Below are 20,192 nucleotides of genomic sequence, written 5' to 3' on the forward strand. Positions count from 1 at the left end.
GGTTGGACTAATGTCTTCAACAGTGTAAATGTGTTCTACATTCTGCAGCTGAAGAGAGCCAGCAGTGATGACACGTTGGCTAAACCAGGGTTGGGTTCGGCACTGGCTACCTCCAGGATGAGGAAGACCGTCACCACTGGGGCGATCTCCGAGCTTGCTGAGGCCAGACCACGGGGTATCCCAGGTAAAGAGCCGCAAAGAGGGACAACTTATGGCCACTCAGCACATGTTTGTTATTTTGCAGTCTGACATATATTTTCAAAAAGGGAAAAAACAAACAAAAAAATCAAACCTCAATTGCACACTGTATAATATATATATAATATATATATTAGACAACAGGCCTCTGGCTTTGCACGTGCTTCAAATTAGGACCACATGTGGTGGTATAAATTGTGTACTGTAAGAAAATATAGCAGTGTGGTAAGTGGCCACTAGGGGGCCACAGTGCATTGCTGTTTCTCCACTGTTCACAATGTCAGAGCACAGTGCCTCTGAAACAGTTGGTAGATGTAGATTTTGCAGCTGGATCTGATCTAGTTCTATAGTAAAGGAGGTAGCTGGCATATGGATGCATCACACTGCTTCTATCCAAACCCCTACCTGCATTTTAAAGTTGTTTTGTTTTCAGTTTTTCCCAAGCTTAGCAATGCTTTGTTATTCAATCCCTGCACTTTAATACAATTTGCTATGATTTTACCATGGTGTCCAGTCATTAAACTGCTGTTGGGTTGGTAAGGGCGTGTGTGTCCAGGCAGTGTGATAGAGCAGGGGACTTGGTGTCCAGCATCAATGCACTGAATGCTAAAGAGAAAATTTGACAGCCAAGTAACTGCTTTATTTACATTCATGCCTTTAAGCTGGATGTGTTTTCCACTTGGGTGCTTTTACAAAGTAGATAGCATTGTCCTGCTCAAGTCACAGAAATCATATTGAACAACTGGAAAATGTATTTAAATAACTAGGATGTTAGATCTACTTAGTTCAAGAAACACGTTTCAAATCTGAGTAAGGATGTAAATTCAGTTGCCGTGGGTATGTGATCCCAGTCTGTACAGGGCTAAATAACAAAAGCATTGAGTAAGATTATATTTAGCTGAAAAGGCAATCTTATTGGTCTTTTTTGTTTGCTATAAGTCAATCCTTTGTCTTATTAAAACTGTAATTTTCTTGAAAGCAACTAACTTTGCACTGTGATGTCATTGGCACGCAGGCTGGCCTTTCAGTTGCTGTTAAACCTGAATAAGTAGTTTTGTGTTTCTGACTATTCCAACTTGACGAAAATCTCAAAGTGATTTTCAGAATTTCCATAGTACAGCACAGCACTTGAAAGTTTCTATGGTTTTTATTTCGGTCAAGTTCATTATAACTAGCAACACGATTGAACTGTGCAAATGTCAATGTGTGTCTGTTTTCACTAAGTAGCAGGCTTTGTGTTCTCTGTATTAAATTCCTTCTTCTAAATACAAAATATAATGTAACAACGACAACTGGTTCCTGAGTGACATCTCCATGGGTCAGCCACAGGGCAGTTTGAGTGAGGCTATGGAAAAATTGACAGTATTTGGGCTGAATTACACAAAGGCCAATGTGGTGAGCCAGCACGCTTTTCCTGCTTTCGCGATTTAATTCAGATGTATGTTTCCCATCAAGCCTCAGTCAACAAGGCAGGTTCATGACCTTTGACTCAATGCAGCTTGGCACAATTGAAAGCCAGTTGTTTTCCTGACGTGTGTATCAAAGGGGTTTCTAAATTGTTGTCCACCCCCAGTATATAGTAGTTTAGTCCCATGAACATGCATTTATTTCCACTGACAACAGCTTTCCTCTGTGATCAGCATTTGAAGCTGATGAGAAGCAATGGATTAGTTTAGAGATGCAATCTAGTTGCTGCAATTCCTTTTGTTTTTCACTAGGAAGATGTTGGCTCGCTTCCTTGAGTTGCATAGCCACTCTAAAGTGTTCCTGTGACCTTGGGATATGTACCCTTGGTGTCAGGATATTTCATCCTTTACACTGATCTTTCCTTCTAAATAAACTTTTAAAAAACATACCTTAACAATAAGAGATGAATGGGCTTACACAAAAACATCTTGAAGATTTATACAGCAGCTAGTTGTTCTTTTATTTTTGACATTTAGGTTGTATTTCTAGCCAGAGACAGCCTAAAGATGTTCTCAGTGGTGGAGCGATGACTCAGGATAAAAACAGTATTTAGGCAGTGACAGTATATAGTGGGGCTGCTATTAAAGTCATGGGGTGTTTGCTAAAGCTGTAAGTAATGGCCTGATATATGTAAGCAAAGTTAAGTCTTCCTGTGACCTTGGTGTTGGAGATAATAGATAGTTTCCTGTAAACAGACTGGGGTAATTTAGAGGTTCCCCTAAGCATAAATTGTTTTACTTCTACCAAAAAGGAATAAGATACTTCAGGAGCATAAATATGTCACTTCAATTCTTTAAAATTTCTATAGAAGGCACAGTTTCATACAATAACAATTAATCTCAATGACAGTGAATCTCAATGTTGCCATTGTGTACGAACAAAAATGCACCAAAGAGACTCTTCTGCATGGTTCAGGAGGGGAGGGGAGGGGAGGGGGGGAGGATCAACCACTGTTTATATCTATTAAATAGATCAGACACTCTTTTATATTCGTTTTAAATCAGCATCTGGAATTTAAATAGGTTCGTAATGTGATAGTAACACTTATCCCAATGGCAAGGCACCATTTAATGTTGATATATACTCTAGTATATTATTCTTATGTTCGCAGCATATTGCATTATGGGTTTGCTGTGTGACGATGCTGAATGCAGCTGATAAGGAAAGAGTTAAATACTAATGAAGGTTTTGCGTCCAGCAATCAGCGAGGGTGGAGATAACCACAAATATTTACAAAAGAAGATTAAAACAGGTTTTAATTTTTTTAGGGAGGGGCTTTTTATTGTCTTTCGGAATTTTGATTGCAAAACCAGTCCCATCACCTCTCGGGTGCATTGGAGAGATTAATGTAAATGATGCCCAAACTAGAACCCTACTCCACCTCCTGTACAGTACGCGGCTGTGCACCTGCAGTCACCATAGCTGTAGTGTGACATGTGAACAGTTAACACCATGCAGTCATTAAGCATTGCAGATTTCAGCAATCATAATCTCTTGTTCTCTTGCTGGAATGAAAATCTGTCATACCTGTTGGTTTGTGGTTCCATTTTTGTTTTATGCTTTCCCTCATTCCAAATGCTTGGTTACTTCATATCTTGGTAACCCAGAATAGATATTTATCCTGTCTTTGGATATATATAATCTGCTGTATTGTACCTCTCTGGGCTTTGCTGTGCTTTCACTATGCTTTTACTGTGGCAGATATTATAATTCTGCGTACCTTCACTTTAAATAACGATGACTGAGTGCAGCTAGAAAAGAGAGAGAGAAAGTGCAGCTTTATTTCAGTGCCAGTCACACCAGCACTGATGAATTCATATTGCAAACAGACATTATTCTAATCAAAGCACGCTTGTTTGTTGCTAGGGATGGAGAGAGTACAGTATTATGGTTTTCTGCTATGTTCCACCTCTTGGTTTAAGATCCAAAGAATGGTAATCATTAGCAAACATCACATCTGTGTGTATTGGGATTAAACAGTAAATATTAAAGAAGCATCAGCCGGATGAGTCTGTTTATTTTCTCACGTGGCTTGCTGTAGTCTTTCACACACACATTTACAGGCCATTTGGTCATTTAATCTGCCAACATTGTGTTGCTAGGCAACCTGAACAAAAAAGAACAAAACCAGAAATGAGTAATAGAATTCCAAAAGAACGGAACTGTGTCACGTCTCACATTCTTAAGTACAACATAAAAAATGACAGTGAACTAGAAAAACAATATAATTGTGTTTTTGCTTTTTGTACAATAACTTGTCAGAAGTAAACATTTGATATTCCTACCAGCTGCTTGCTTTTCAGCCAGTTTCTCATCTATTACTAGACTGGTTCTTGCAGCTATTAGAAGTTGATCAGACAACGCGACCAGGAAGAGGTGAGAAAATGTGAACTCTGGCGAACAACACTCCCAACAAGAGAGACTGATTGAAGTAGGAACCATCCTTAGGACTTGAGGTTAAAAGGTGTGGATTGTATGCTTTAAAACCTAGTTATTACACTGGAATTGTAGATTCTTGCATATGTTGTTGTTATTATTATAACAATTTCCAAAAGAACAAATGGCTAATTGCTAATGTCTGTTTTGTGTACTAGGCTACAAGCAGAAGTATTGGACAAGCAAGTCTGATGGACAGTCAAAACTAGCCCTTTAACTGTTGAAAGGCTTCGTCAAAATGTTACTGGGATGTGCTGACAAATCATTATTCATTTCAAATGCACACAAATGCCACGATCAGCTCTGAGAAAATGGTTCTTATCCCATATGTATAGAACATGCAATTTCAGTACAGTACACCCTCGCTATAACACCCTTCTATAGCAAACCTTCGGCTATAACTAATCTGGCCCCTGGACTCCAAATTAATAAAAACCAAAAAAGATAATATAAACACACACTGTCGGGTTGATTTGGAATAAAAGCTTATTTTGGGATTATTGCATGTTGGATTAAGATTTGGTGCACTTTGAAATGATTCACGTCAGATTGATTTTTGTATCAATTTAGCTTCAATTTGGTATTTTTGCTTTTTGTACTGCTTTTACGAATAGGATAAAGCAAAGGCAGGATACTGCATATTCTACTTTTATTCGCAATATCATCTCATTAACTTACTCCAACAGTTTATCGTTCATTTTGATTGTCCTTTCGCTATAACAAACAAAAGCCTTGGACCGCAACAGGTTTTTTATAGCGGGTGTACTGTGTTATGAATAGACTACCATACTACAGTACCTAATGAAATGGTTATCTTAGGCTAGGTTAGCACAAGGCACCTCCACGCCTTCCATTAAATTAATTTGGGTCAACAGTGGTTAAAAGCTGGAAGTGCAAAGAGACTCACTTGTCACTGCATGTAATTAATTGTACTCCGAGCCATTGGTTCACAATGCATCAACATCTACAGCAATGTTTTATTCAAATACTCATCCATTTTTAAACAAAGCATTAGCTGAAGAAGGACATCAGTGAACCAAGCAAGGTCCACGGAAGATTGCTTTTCGAACAAAAATAATGTACTTCACTCACTGGCAGGAAACTGTTCTGTAAAATTCATGTGCTCCATTATATTGAAAGCTCTGGTACCATATCGACTTTAAAACCTTCTACTGCTGAAGTAATAGCAGGCGCCAGTCTCTTTGGCTCCCAACAGTAGGATTTAAGGGGAGAGGTGAAGCTTGTGCCCCCAATCCTAAAACTCCCTTCAAGAAAAGTAAACAAACATGAAGGATGTGTTTGAAGAGTTGAGCAGTTCCAGACATTCATCATGTTCTCATGACTGTTAGGGAGGTCTGCGCCCTGCCTGCATATCCAGGCTGAACTGTGCAATTGAACAGACCCCAATGCATTTTAGTGAACACTGTGGGATGCTGTGTCTTTAAAAAGCTCTATACTGTACTTATAAAAGTATGGGCAAAGGTTCTTCTGGCACATGAAAGGTGAGTGAAGGACTGTTGGAAGCTGCCTTTCCTGGCTTTGGTCTCCCAGGCTTTTAAGCAAATGTTCTCAGAGCCTTTAATGTAACTGCGTGTTTGAAACCCAGCATTGCCGCATTCAAAGATCAATAGCCAGGGCTGAACTTTACGAGGTGTAAGCCTTGTTAATTACAAATACATTGTTCTGTATAAACTATTAAACAGCCCAGTAGGTGCTTTGAAGGGCCTGTCTGGCAGCCTGCCACGCTGGTCTCCTGGTCGGGCAGACCTGCGGAAATGCATTTGTTGTAGTTTTTGGCAAGTGGTAGTTCCTATTATAACTGCCTTGTTATAAAAACACAGACTTTCATAAACGTCTGCTATCGCTGTCAAGCCTTTGTGGATTCACATTCTTCCCTCCTGTGGTTTGTAGATTTGCATGCCAGCACCAGAAATCTGTGAGGGGGATCTTTTTATAACTTGAGCGGCCATGGGCCATCCTTTTCTATAGCATTTAAATGGCTTTCAACCTTTGTTTGAAATGGTTAAATGGTTGAGTCAGAATTTGAGCCAAAGGGATTGAATTGGTTTGATGCCAATGTTAGTGGTTGAAAAACATTTAACTCTGTACACGCAGTGCTGCCTGGAGATATTATTGTTTCAGTTAGCCCATTTATATCGACACATGAAGTGTAAGTTCAGTGAAACCTGAATTAACTGGGACTGGATAGGTGGTAGTTGTTTAATGAAGGTTCATCTGTCATTTACCTGGGGTTTAATGTATTATAATGGGATTTTTTTATAATATTTTTTTAGATAAAAGTGGGCTCACGCTATCATTGCACATATCGGCATGAAACCTAAACAGACATGAGTTTGTCTTGAGGTACAACATCTGCTGAACAAATCATTGCTAGCTACATTTATTACCTGTTTTACCAATACATCAAGAACAGGAGGTACTACGTAAGTAGGCAAATGTTTTGGATAATCCCCATACTGACAAAGGCATTGGAAGCTATTAAGCAAAGCATTTAGCTAAGGGGTTGATCAGTGTATAACCCACTGGGGAATCGCTCTGGGTTCTATTGTCAACCTATCCATGGTTATACTGGACAATTTCCAAGGCAATTTTCCTGGTGCTGTAAAAATTGTCTAGTTTTGCATAAGCAGGTACAGAAAAAGCATAGATAATACAGTATTGAATTTTCATTTCCTCTTTCTTTGGTGACAAGTGGCTTATCTGAAAGTTTTGTTTTAACAAGGGCAGCAGTGTGGAGTAGTGGTTAGGGCTCTGGAATCTTGACCGGAGGGTTGTGGGTTCAATCCCCAGTGGGGGACACTGCTGTTGTACCCTTGAGCAAGGTACTTTACCTAGATTGCTCCAGTAAAAACCCAAGTGTATAAATGGGTAATTGTATGTAAAAATAATGTGATATCTGTATAATGTGAAATAATGTATAATGTGATATCTTGTAACAATTGTAAGTCGCCCTGGATAAGGGCGTCTGCTAAGAAATAAATAATAATAATAATAATAACAAATTTAAAAATGACAGAAACCTCAAGGGGGAACATTGCAGTCCAGTTCCTGCACGTGGATTAAACGTGAGGGAGGGTTACCTTACAAAATGTGGAGTTTAAAACCCTCCACGCACCTTAATGCCAAAAGTCATAAGCTAGTATAAGTTTAATGGAATCGTGTGGGGAGAGACACATCAGCTAAAAGCAATGGTGCAGTGGGGGGTTATTCACCTAGCTGAATATGCCACATCAATTTATATCAAAGCTGAATTTCCGTGGCTTTTATAAGCATACATATTTCAAAATCCTGCATACTGTATGAAAGGAAGAACGCAGAACAGAGCCCTAGAGTACGGGGACAGTAATAATTCAGAGGGGGTTGTATTGGTGGCGCTACCATCTGAATTTTACGCTTCACAGAGAAAACACAGTGTGTAATTGAAGAAGACAAGTACTGTACAGAGAGCCTGTCTATCAGCTGCTCTGCTTCTCCTCCTACATGCAAAGTCTGCGGCTCTGTCTGCTTACCGTGGCCAGTGCAGAAGCAGCAGCAGCAGCAGCAGGAAGCCTCTGTGTGGCCTGCAAGGCACTCCCCTTTTCGTTACAGCACTAGTTGGCTAATTAACTACACACGGCTGTTTGCAGAGTATTGTCATCAGGCAGGAGGAGTGTCCGCAGCAGAAGTAACAGGCTGTCAGCAGTGCCAGAACAGGAAAGAATGTGCGTCCTTTTACTAAATCAGTAACTCTGTAGCCTACATATTGTGGATTATTTGATTCGATTCTCTAACTACTTGGGCAACTATTTACTGACTTACTTACCTGCTGCCCAGCAGTGTAGCCAATGGATTAACCTATTAACCAGATACAAGGTACAGCAACAGCAATGGGAAACCAAGCAGGAAGACTGGAGGAGCTGGAACAAGGTCTGGGATTTCTCTTATAGGCTTTTGATTTATAGAGATGCTTGTTGTAATGCTGTTTCGTTTGCTTTCAGCGAGACCTTTGTGTGTGTGTATGAATGTTACGTAAAATGCCCTTTCTCGAAACCATAAGAGAGGGTATTATTTTATACTGACACCTTTTTGTTTGACGATGTAAAAAAAAAAAAAAAATAGTGCATGAATTTGCCTGTAGCTACTTGATAGAGCTTGAAAGGCAATTGATTGTCAAGGTTCTGCAATGTAGTGTCTGGACTTGATTCTGTGGAAAACATATTTGCAAAACCTTCTTTATTGAGAGATGCTGCATTGGAAGGGATAATATCTCTGATTGCTTTAATGCCTGTGGATGTGTTTCTGAAATTGTTTTCCATTTTGAACTTTTTGCTCAGCCACCTTCCATTTCTAAGCAAGTCAAATTAGTCTGTCGCATCTGCCACTGTACCTCACTAATACCAGCAGCTTGTAAACTAGCTTTTAAATGCCAGTGGTGGTTCTCTCAGTCTGTCCTACGGCTCTCTTTTAATTTATGTAAAGTGAAGACTGATTCATTGTGTGAATATGAGCTTTTAATATTCTGAGCTCCACAGTATGTAAATCACTAGTCATTTTAATCGGGAAGTGATAGTTCTGTGGCAAGTTAGTTAAAAAAGTGTTAGACGGTGAGTATTATCAGCTCTGTACGCAGAGTGAACTTACACAGGCTAAATGAATACAAATCATTCCAGTCTGACAGCTGTATAGGATTATCTATGACATTCATATGGTTTCAGCCCCTTAATGTTGGCACTAACAGACACTCCCAAGCTGAAGGGAAGTGACAGACAGACAGACAGTCCTGTTCTGTCAGAACAGTGGCTCCACCTCCCATGGGAGATTAAAGGGATGTATTTTTATATCAGCTCTATTCTCATCTCTTTTCTTACCTGTTTATCTCCTATATGTGAACGATTCTCTGTTGGTGTTTCTGCTTGGAGGATTATCTGCAATGCTTACTATCTATTCCATCCAACATGCTTTTAAAAAGACTGCCCAAGGCTGTTTGTGGGGAAGCATATGAGTGTTGCACAGGCTTCGATGGACAGTGCTTCACAAACTGGCTTCAGTGGATAGCACTACATTAGTATGCTTCCCCTACCTCATTGTTCCACAACCATATTGGCTGTTATTACCTTGCGTGGTCTGTAAGTTTTGCTCGGTGGAGATTCACGTTGGAGTACATATTTGTGGCATCAGACACTTCTTTCTTCTGTACCAGCATGCACAGAAAAGTGAACATGTTCATGCTGAGAAGCTTTTTATCATAGCTCCATGCCACAGAAACTAACATTGGGACAAATACTCAATACTATTTTTTTTTTAATTGGCGGGATAATAAAAGTGGTGCTTATACAGCAATCCTTTATTTTACTTAAAATCTACAGGCTGTTGTAGCCCTAAAGGATTTATAAAGCGTGTACCAGATGTTTTATAAAATTGTCTGTTAGTCTACACATTTATTGTAATCTAAATAGGGAACATGCTATAGAAATGATATAGCCTGTACACTTTGGTTTTGAAGGCGTTCTATGTTGTGGATTCAGCTCATACAACATTCATAGATTTACACTGTTGGTTGATTGAGACTGCCTTCATCTGTAACTTGGGACAGTTGCTGAGAGAGCTGAATCATTTGCTTCCACTCTGTGGCTTTGCAACAAGAGTGGTGGGGAAGAAAATGGTAAGCTTAATTACAGGATTTAGCAACAGATGCACCCACGTATCAAACCAGTTGTGAAAATAAAGAAATTTCAAGAACACACACAAATACACAGCATGATGTTTTGTCATTCCATTGCAGAAGTACTACTGCACATCATATATTTCACACGGGAGATTTTGTTAGATATATGTGCTTCTCGTCGGAATTGTTTTAAATGCATGCATTATTGTAATTGGTTAATTGATTGTTCCTAAGCAGTTACATTCATTTGTGGCTAGTCAGCTTTTATTAGCAAGAAGATGTATTGATGATGTCTGATTTAATCTCTGAAAAGACAAACCATTGTATTGAAACAGTATCAACAGCTGAAGATCTTGGGCAGAAGTCCAGGGCAGGCTATAGAGAAAAGCCTTGTGTATGTAAAGGAGTGGAGGGAGGCTGACCTTTTAGCACAGGAAGTGATTGTGTACCAAGAAGTGAATGTGATACTTCCTGGGCGATAAGGATCTAATCACTGAATATTTTTATAGGGAATGGTGTGTGTTCTAACTGGCTAAACTGTACCTAATTCTATTGTAAACACCCTGCAGAACACCAGCATGCAAATTATCCACATATGCAGTAATTGTGTCCTCCCTGGCCTGTCATTTTCTAACAGCAAGGGTTTGTCTGCCTCTAAAACATGCTGTAACACGTGTAATAAGCTGCATAACCACTGTCCTTTCCAATAAATCAAAGCAGCGCCTGATTGTCAAATTATATACAAGCTACACACCCTGGTGCCCTTTTTAAATTATAATTGTTTTGCTAGAACATTCTTGGATCCATATGTAATGTGTACATGTACATCTGTGCATGTCATACGTACTTGTTAACTGTGTTGTTTTAGTTTTATGACTACATCCATGAACAAGTAATCTTTAGCTTTACACACAGAATTCAGAAGGCTTCATACAGTTGGTGTCCCCAAGCAGCTGTGTGCTCAGTCATATGCATTCTTTAATAATCTATACCTCATCTGTCTCTGTACATCATTTTAGGTTTACGGACATTTGGTATTTTTTGTATTTCACGTTTAACACATTGCATTGGCCATGGCTGTGAACCATGATTTTCATAAAATCTTTTTTCTTCGTCGTCTTTTTTTTTTTTTTTTTTTTTTGTATTGGCGTTGGCAACATTATTACTGCTCCCCTCAATCTTTCCGAAGGCATTTTTGTACCAAGAAGCCTCTTTTAATTCTGACGAGAACATTGGTTTATGTACAAAAAAAGATCCAAACATATCTAGCTTTGTTAACAAAACACAATTCATGTTTATTTAACATGTCCCCATGTGACTGTCTGTTAAGCTAATGATGAAGAATAGTTTTGTTTTGTTTTTAACAGGGAAAAAAAATTGCTGCAGTATGCATGCATATAAATGGCACCACATTGATCCAGGCCTCCAGATTTGTTCTTTCTGTTGTGCTTTCTTGGAAAGCTGAGGTCATTTTGCTGCCAAACCTAACATTGAAGTTCATGCTCTGTTTTTGCTTTATTAGCTCTCCTTCTTTTGATCATATGTGGCTTCAGATTTATCATCCCAGAACCCATTGAGAAATAATTAGAACGAAACACAGGCGTTGGTTACACTGCGGATTGTGTCTTAAACTTTTACTGTTGTAGGGAACACTTTTGAGGTATATGGGTTTGCAAAGCTCCTTGGCTTGGGTTGCATTACCATTACAGAGCATGAACTAACTGGTAAAGTGATTGCTATCCCTTCTTATTCATCTGTTCCCATAGCAGTTTCACAATCCCGCTTCCTTTTGATTGATTACCTGTAATATTCCGACATGCCTGTTCAGAACAGCTCTCAACACGGTACAGTAATTCTAGATTTGCCCCACCATAGAAAAGCCCAGATTTTCAGATTCCTGTTTTTGGGCTGAGCACGACAGTTGTCCAGTGAGATGCAAGAGACAGAATTGGAGCGCAACAAGAGCTAAAAAAGGACAGCCGTTATATTTGAACGCTGCGGCTTCCTGCATACCTGGCATGCTTTTAACGTCAGTAATACCCGAAAAACTGCCAACATTTTCTGGAGGATGCTAACTGTTTGTGGCAGCTGATTGAAAATTCAAGGAGAGCTAACTGAATGACAAAGCATATATAAAAAAAAACACTGGCTCAGTGAATTCTGTTTGAGCAGGTCATCCTTTCCAAGATTGAGGTCCTTAACAAAATTCAGAGAATTAGTTATGGTTATACATTATGTATGGTACTCAGGAGAAGAGAAAGACATAAGAATAACTCCTAGGAATTTAGCAGAAGCATTCATGGGGGTATGACCAAACTAACACAGGTGATAGTAAAACACAGATAAGGCAATCATGCAAATACAAGTAAATGTGATAGGAAATGGTTATAAACTCTGCTGGCTTATGAGTAAACTTGGGGATGTTTGTAATTGCAAAATTGGTTATTTAATAAACAGAATAGATGATTGCGAAGGACATGCATTGCAATCCCCTATGAAGTGTTGGTATTATGAATCTGCTGCCTCACAGAGCATGACAATCTTATTAGTCAGCAGATGTGCATGCTGTTATGAGCCACTATCCCTTATGACTGTCCATCCACATCCTTTTTTAGTCAAATCCTACCCCCGTTATCAAAGTGAGTTATGCTTGTGGTTTCAAAGTGCTTGTTTGAACACATTCATTTACAGTAGAAGGAACTTTTTTTGTTAAGACCATGAGTTATGATATGACGGAGAAACTGGAAGTAAATATATCGTGAAAGGCCTACGACACTAAAGTTGAACGATTGTGAAAATATTGAGAAGTTAAGACTCCATAACATCAGTATTCCACAACGGGCCACATATCCGAGCATGAATGTTGCAAGCTCATTATCTTTAATAATTGTGTTGGCAACACTCTTCCTCCGTGTTGGCTGACAAATCTTCTTGAGTGCTTTGGGGAGCTGAACATTTTGGCACCGTGCCTACAGGTATATTTATTACAGTCCGCAAAGAGGCACAGAGTATAGAAACGAAATGACGAAAGAGATAAATAATATATAATATGAAAAAACAGGAAACTCTATTCAAGTCTTCTTCTTTTATGATTTGTTTTGCATGTGAGTAGAGGGGTCCAGGGTTGGGCGAGGAGTGAGATTTCAGTGGTTCAGAGCAAACAGGAACAGCTCAATAGATCTAGTGGACTTGCTTTGGTACTATCATTTTCCTGGCAATACACAAGTCTGATTGGTTACTAGAGATTTCATTCCTCGTCCAAATATTGCTTTGCTTGTGCGGAACCCCGTACTCAAACTGATGGAGCGCTAGTCTTTTATTAGGATTAGCAGCAGTATCACCCCCACCCCACCAATTCTTTTCTTCTGTTGAAGATCTTTTGGTTCTTGTTTTTAATACTGATTTGAAGATATAGTTTTATATAAAACCTTTTTTTTTTCCTTCTCGTAATTGCTGCAAGACCATTGGAGTGAAACTGAACTCTGTACAGGGCTGGAAGCAACCTTTACTACTATAGCATTGTCTTTTGAAATCTCCTCATATTCGAAATTGGCGTACAAAATACAAGCAAATAACCAAAAGATCATTTGACTGAAGGATGGGGAGCAGTGATGTTGCTGTATTTTTCCTAACAGACTGACAGACGATTTAAAATCATTTATTCAAAGTGCTACCCACCTGAGGCTGAAGATCAAAAGGACATTCACGAGAAGTCTTGTATTTTTAATTACAGTGCATATGAATGAGCCCTTTTTATTTGTATTTTTTATATTATGCAAGACCTCTAAAGTGCAGCCGAGCAAATCCACATCATCAGATTTTTTTTTTATTCCCTCACCATTTTATGTTCAGTCATACCAAGTAATACTTGTTTCAGTTACTCAAATATTGCCTTTTCTTTTTTGATATAGTCTGAGCGAAAAGACATATGTAACTCTTGCTAGATCAGTCAAAGTTTAGTATATATTTAAGTTTCTGGAAGCAAAATGAAAGCCGCAGTTCAGAAGGTACAATAGGTAGTTTACTGTATAAAACACTCAATGGTGGAATATGTAGTAAAACTATCATTCTTCAGCCAAGTTTTAACATCATGACATTGAGAGACTTTTTGACAAAGAATCTCCTTTAGTTTAACTACATGTGTCTACTGAAAATGAAGTGCTGGTAAAAAGGAGGGTGGAACATAGATACAGATGTCGGATGGTTTTTTTAAATCTGGTGTTTAATATAATAACTGTTTGATTGAGACCAGACCGCATGTTGGGACAACAATTGGACCGATCTTGGCCTGCTAATGTTCTGTTGTGGATTCCAATGAGATGAACTTAACTTTTCTTGTGGTCTGGCTCAGACTGGGGTATGAAGGCATGATGGAACCGATACAAACAGTGTATCTCTCTGCTCTTTCCGAGGTCTTGAGGCTTCATTTACATGATATTGGAGACTGCATACCAGCTAAATGATCTGTTGCTTTAAAAGCCCCCTAAATCAGATATATACGAAATAGAAACATAATTGGACATTCCAAATTTGGGGGGGGGGAATAAATAAAAATATTAATTGGTCACTAATAAAAATAAAAAAATAAAAAATAGACTCATTTACTGAAGCACCAGACTAGCCAGTACAACACAAGCCTGCCATACTGCATACTGGAATTAATACCCTCTGCTACAGGCATTACCAAAGGTACACCTATAAATAGACAACTGTTATTATCGTGTTTAACATTGTTAACCATCTTGAAATACTCTCAGTACCCTGGGACACATGTCTGATATTCTACAATAGCACATCTAGCTGGCTTCCTAATTGAATCCCCATTGTGACCTATTGGTTGAGTGACATCACAATGGAGGGCTTGTCCAGTCCACTTGTGCTATCTGTCCACAGATAAGGTCTTGTGTTCTATCCCGGCTGGTGGGGGCCGACACAGGAAAGCACGCACAGGAGTATCCTGCTCCAGGAGGCATGGCTTTGGAAAACATGACTCTATTTGGCACTGCGTCCCAGCATGGCACTCCATCATGGTCATGGAGTAGGGAATTATCTGTAGTGTACAATTATAGAATTATGGTAAAGAACAAATGAATCTGCTGTTTCATGAGCACATAGTTTTTCCAATATACTGCTGTGGACTCAGTTGCGAAATAAATGGGACCAGGTTGTGTAATTTGCCTTATGCATACCCATGTACAAGTAGGTGACTTTTACCTGTGTGTACCAGTTTTTGCTGGCTTCCTAATTCTTGGAGAACAGAGATTTGAAAGTGTTAAAGTGTAACATTGCTTGTAACACATTAAGCATGCATAGAGGGTATGTTTTGTACGAGAGGTCTTGGCAGGATAGTCTAGATTAGATGGAGAGCATTAAAGCCACACATGGAATTTACTGCTTTTTTTAAAGCGGTCTCTTAAACAATGGTCGTGAAGGACTGGACTGAAACAGAAACCTCAAAAGATGCAGGATGCCATTAAATTAGGGCAGTACAATCGCTTGGTTAAGCTACAAATATCAGCTAAAAATAGGAGTGCCTGTTTATCAAGACAAGTCAAGGAAGATAACTAAAGAAGTAGGATGTTAAAATGGATCCTGCGTACAAACTGACAGCTCATTTATCTTTCACCCGTCATTGAGTTGAGGAAGAATTATTAACTAGCCTGTCTGATAATGTGTTTGTGTTTCTTGTGTCTGTTTTTCACATAATCTTTCAATGTCTCGGTCATTTAGCAGTTGCCAAAGAAAATTACTCAATTCAATGTGTTTTCCGTCTTATGTAAGTTTCATCTTTTTAAAGTTTTATTCAATTTCCTCCTAGAATAGCCTTAAGATCAAATGTTATTTTTTGACTAAAGGCACATAGAAAGTGCACTTTGGCATTCAATGTATTATAGATGAACAGGAGACAGCCACACTCTCTCTTCTTTAAGAGGAGCTCCTTGCTACTTGTTCTGATTCCATCCGTTTCATTCCGTCCCAACTTTTAGTTCCACATTCCAGTTCCTTCAGCCATACCATGTCATTATCTTTAAAGCAAATAACATTAGAAATCATTTAAAGAAGAATCGGTCTACCAAGTATGCATTGCAAATGCCAAAGTTAGTCCACGCTCCTTGATCCATATCCTGAAACCACCACTCAGGCAGCATTAAGAGTTCCTTTGTTATTTTTTTAAAAATCTTATATACTAATACTACATATTCTTTTGTTGAACTGTCCCTGTTCATGTCATATTAGTCTCTGTGACAGGGTGCGCGCTGCCAGGGAGACTCGGAGACCATAAACTGCTGTAGATAAGTGCTTTATTTACAAACATTTACAAATACAAAACAACAAATGGAGAACACCATCCACCTCACCATTCCATTCCATCACCAACACAATTCTAACTAACACCCGTGATCACCCTGTTTATACACCTGTGGCTGGAGCCTTAATTAATCATTTAAACATTTATTCAATTGACAGCTCCAGCTGTGTTTGCAGGGAGGATTGTAACTCCCTCCCTGCCACCCAGTACTCCCCACATATACACACCCATGCACTGGCAGGGCTCTCACCCTGCTGTGCTGCCACAGTCCCCCATGAAATCTGACCTAATGTGATGGATCACAATGGTGTTTACACTCATTCCTCTCATGATCCCCACCCTAATGTTGCAAAAAAAATGGTTAATAAGTTCAGTCCCGGTTTATGAATGGACAGTCCATTTTCCATAGGAAAGATACAAACATTTTAATATACACAGTATTATATGGATGTTAAATTGCTCCTTACTCTGCAGCTGTCAACCCCTTTGATCACCAACCAGAACCTTCTCATGTCTGTGATCCATAAAACTATAGAGGTTATTGTTAGGTGACATAACTAACGCCACAATGTACATTGATTTAATTGCTTTAATTGCATTGAAGCCATTTCACAAGATCGTTAAAAGAAAGGTATGGAAATGAATCCTTTATTAAAGGGAATCCTTTAGTAAGTCAAGTCCTGTTGCTGTGTTAAGCCTTGCTTAGTGATTGGCCCTGTCCTCAGAACATTCTGACCAATCAAAGAGTTCTACATAGACGTGCCTCTGTCTTTGCTGAAACATGAAGGTTACTTTCTATACCCTTCATTGTTTTCAAAATGTAGCGCTCGCTGTGTAGGAAGATTTTATGTATAGAAAGAAAGTATCATTCGAGTGTCTTAAAAACCAGCAGGTAACTTGCGTAGAGCTAATCAAAAGCAGCAGCTATGTTCTGAGCTAAGAGCTGGCATAGTGTAGACACATCTGCAGCAATCAAACCAGAATGCAGACCCCCTGGGTTACAAACCTGGTCTGCACAGTGTAAAACAAGAGTCTCCCGTTATCTGTCTGTGTGAGTGACTTCATTCCTTTATCAGTGTGTAACTACTAAGTTAGGTACTTGTCCAGCCACAGAAAGCCCTGCCTCGGTCACCTTAAATGGTTAAATACAGACCAGTGAATTCCTAATCTCGTTGTAAGAGACAGACGCAGTGTGTCATTGTTTGTGTTTAAATGTGATATGTTTAAGAGTGATGTAATGGCACAAAAAAAAGCATTGTTCCAAAGCTTTGGTGTTCAGCATATGTCTCTTTATTTTATTAGCTGCTAATAAATAGATCGGAGTAACATCCAAGGCAATGTAAAGGATTGTCTCCAGGTCTTGATCCAGGAATTAGTCAATCTAATGGCAACCAGTTATTTCAATAAAATCTCAATCCAAGTGTTCAAATAGTATTAAATATTGTGTTTCCTCTGGGAGTCTATTAGTTTGAAAATGCAAGAACTGCCCTTGTTTCTTTTGAGATGGTTATTCTAACACACATGGGGGCTCATGTTTCTTCAAGAGCTGCAGTAGTGATGCAAAGTCCATGATGCTAAGTAAATCGTTCTGAATATTAGCTATAGTTCACTGCCATTGCCTTTTGTAGGTGTTTAACTCTAGAATTTTAATGAAGGTTATTTTATATACATACATGCTATTCAGAAGCAATGTCATGGGATGTTTTTTGTTCTTCCTGAAGTCTGTTGCATCATGATCCAAGTTCATCTCGTGGATAAGGGATCATTAGCCACTAGATCAGCTTCAGATCATTTCAGTCAGAACTGCAAGAAATAGAATGCCACAAATTCCAAGACAGCTCATGGTAATCTATCTATGTCGAAACCTACGGGTATTTCATACCAAATATTTAACTTGCATATGAGTTCCAACCCCTTATCGATCTGAGGTAATAAAGGCTTTAACTTCAGATCTGTGAGCTCAACTTTGAAGTTATTCCCCACGCTGTGGGTCTCTCTGATCTGTTTTTTAACAGACTGCTGATAGTTAATCAACCCTGATCGGAAGGAATTCAACAGTTCTGAATGGGAGTGACATTCCTGCAAGAGCCGACTGGTCTCCTGGTGACATCATCCCGTGCCCGGAACTTCAATGGAGCTGCCTGTAGTCTTGAGTTCATAAAAAGCTGTTTTACACCTCAAACTGGAGCAGATCTTGCAGAAGTGTTTTTTAAAATATATAGGGATTTTCTTGTTGCCTTTTAAATGTAACTACCATTTCATTGTCGATGCAATCTAATGACAGTATCATTTATAATTACAAATAATTCACAGGGATCCATTAACTGCAGGCAGTTCGATCAGTCAAGACTGGCCCACTTTGCTCTGTGCTGTAGTTCACTGATGCTAAAAAAAGCTTGTGTACTGCCTAAGCTTCATGGGCCTTCCAAAAGTGTTCCGATGCTCTAAAAAACAAATGACATGGATTGCATTGATGTGAACATCACAGGATGTTCAAATTTAAATATTCAGGATTGCTTAAAAAAAGAAAAAGTAATTCATGTTTAAATTGCATCACCACGAAAATTAATTAGCATTTTTAATTCTTCTCTGTCTGCGCAATAGACCATACCTTAAAACTGATTAAAATTATATTGAAATATGAATAATTATAATTGAGAACTGTTCAGGTTAGTAATTTGTTTCCATCCATAACCAGACATGCCATCGTTCATGATGACAGAAAGCACTGTTAAAAGGTATTAGCCAGAATGTTGGTCTACTTGACTTGTAAAGCAATCATTTGTAATGTGGGATCATTTCAAATGTTGTTGTTGATAGTTTTGTAAGTCATGGAAGAGTACGATTAATCAAATTCTTTTGTGAGCTACAACAGTTACATAACGTGTACGTGTGTGTGTGTGTTTTTTTTTTTTTTTTTCAATTTAGTAATCGGCAATTGATTTTACCCTGTTTTTCTCCCAATTTGAAATGTCCGATTGTATTTTTAGGCTCAGCTCACCGCTACCACCCCTGCGCCACTCGGGAGCCCCCTCATAACATGTTTTAGTAACTTTCATATAACAAACCCAGTAAATAATGATGTAAAAGGAAGGATATAATATGTGTAAGGCCAACTCAAGGCAGCACGTGGTGTTCTTCTGAGAATTCTCTCCAAAGGAATTGCTGATAAGCTAGTCGTTTAAAAGCTGATTTATTAGAATTTAAATTACCGGTCTGGGGACTGGTGCTTTGGAATTAATTACTGTAGCTAAAAGGTCAGAGAACTTCAGTAAACACCAGCCTTTTTCAGATTTTTTTTTTTTTTACGTCTCTTCAGAACATGTTGCACTGCTGTCAAACTGTGGTAGCTGTTTATCTGTTTACAGTGAAGGGACACAGGCATGTGATGAATCCTGTTGAAACAGATACATTATAAGTTAATAAATACGCAAAAGTTATACTCATCATGAAAGAGTTCTGCACCAACAACAATTTCAACTAATTTCGACTCACCCCAGCACTTACACTGGGGTGTATGGACAATAGCACATTGTTATAGTACTTTTTCCATTCTAAAATTAGCAAATCAGATCCTGCCAATTCAAATATGATATTTTAGCTAAAAATAGAATCAGGAAACAGGCATTCTTGACCCTCCCGTTTGTTTATAGTCCACTAGCAAAACTGGCATACTTATGCTAGTACTCTGTATTGACACGAAGGCAATACTCATCTCCAATGTGTTCATTCTGACAACGCTAAAATATATGTTCCCAGCAGCGTACACTGGTATGGATACAAAAAGATCTGTTCTTCATCCTGTACAATAAAGCGACAGTCACCGCAAAGTGTGGTTTCAACAGGGAGATGTTTTGAGTGCTGCCCTGGGAGTAGCGATTCATGAGTGATTTCCATTTTGAACTTGACAGCTGTGTGTAACAAGCAGCAGAGGCCTGGCAGTGGGGGTCAGGAACTGCGCGCCTGGATGCCCGCTATCTCCCCTCACAGACAGTGCTGCTGATCTTTGTACTGCAGTGTACTGTGCTGCCTTTGTGTGTGGCTAATGGCTCTTTGTGGTGGATGGTTATGTGTGGCTAGGCATTGTCATTGTGGTAATAAGCCTGTGTGTGTGTG

At 39.0% G+C, this 20,192-nt stretch overlaps 1 protein-coding gene across 9 annotated transcripts in view; it reads left to right on the forward strand.

Annotated features, from left to right (window-relative positions):
* LOC117430373 (cytospin-B-like) overlaps positions 1-20,192 on the forward strand; it is a 79,917-nt gene that overhangs the window by 17,574 nt on the left and 42,151 nt on the right. For 7 of the 9 annotated variants that reach the window (XM_059001017.1, XM_059001016.1, XM_034902637.2 and 4 more), the window contains exon 3: positions 49-184. In XM_059001017.1, coding sequence (XP_058857000.1) covers positions 49-184 — 136 coding nt within the window. Of the gene's footprint in view, positions 1-48; positions 185-3,990; positions 4,130-7,641; positions 8,029-20,192 lie in introns of those variants that run through there. The other 2 variants (XM_059001021.1, XM_059001020.1) reach the window with 2 other exon arrangements.

Source organism: Acipenser ruthenus, chromosome 26 (assembly GCF_902713425.1).
Source record: "Acipenser ruthenus chromosome 26, fAciRut3.2 maternal haplotype, whole genome shotgun sequence".
NCBI lineage: Eukaryota > Metazoa > Chordata > Actinopteri > Acipenseriformes > Acipenseridae > Acipenser > Acipenser ruthenus.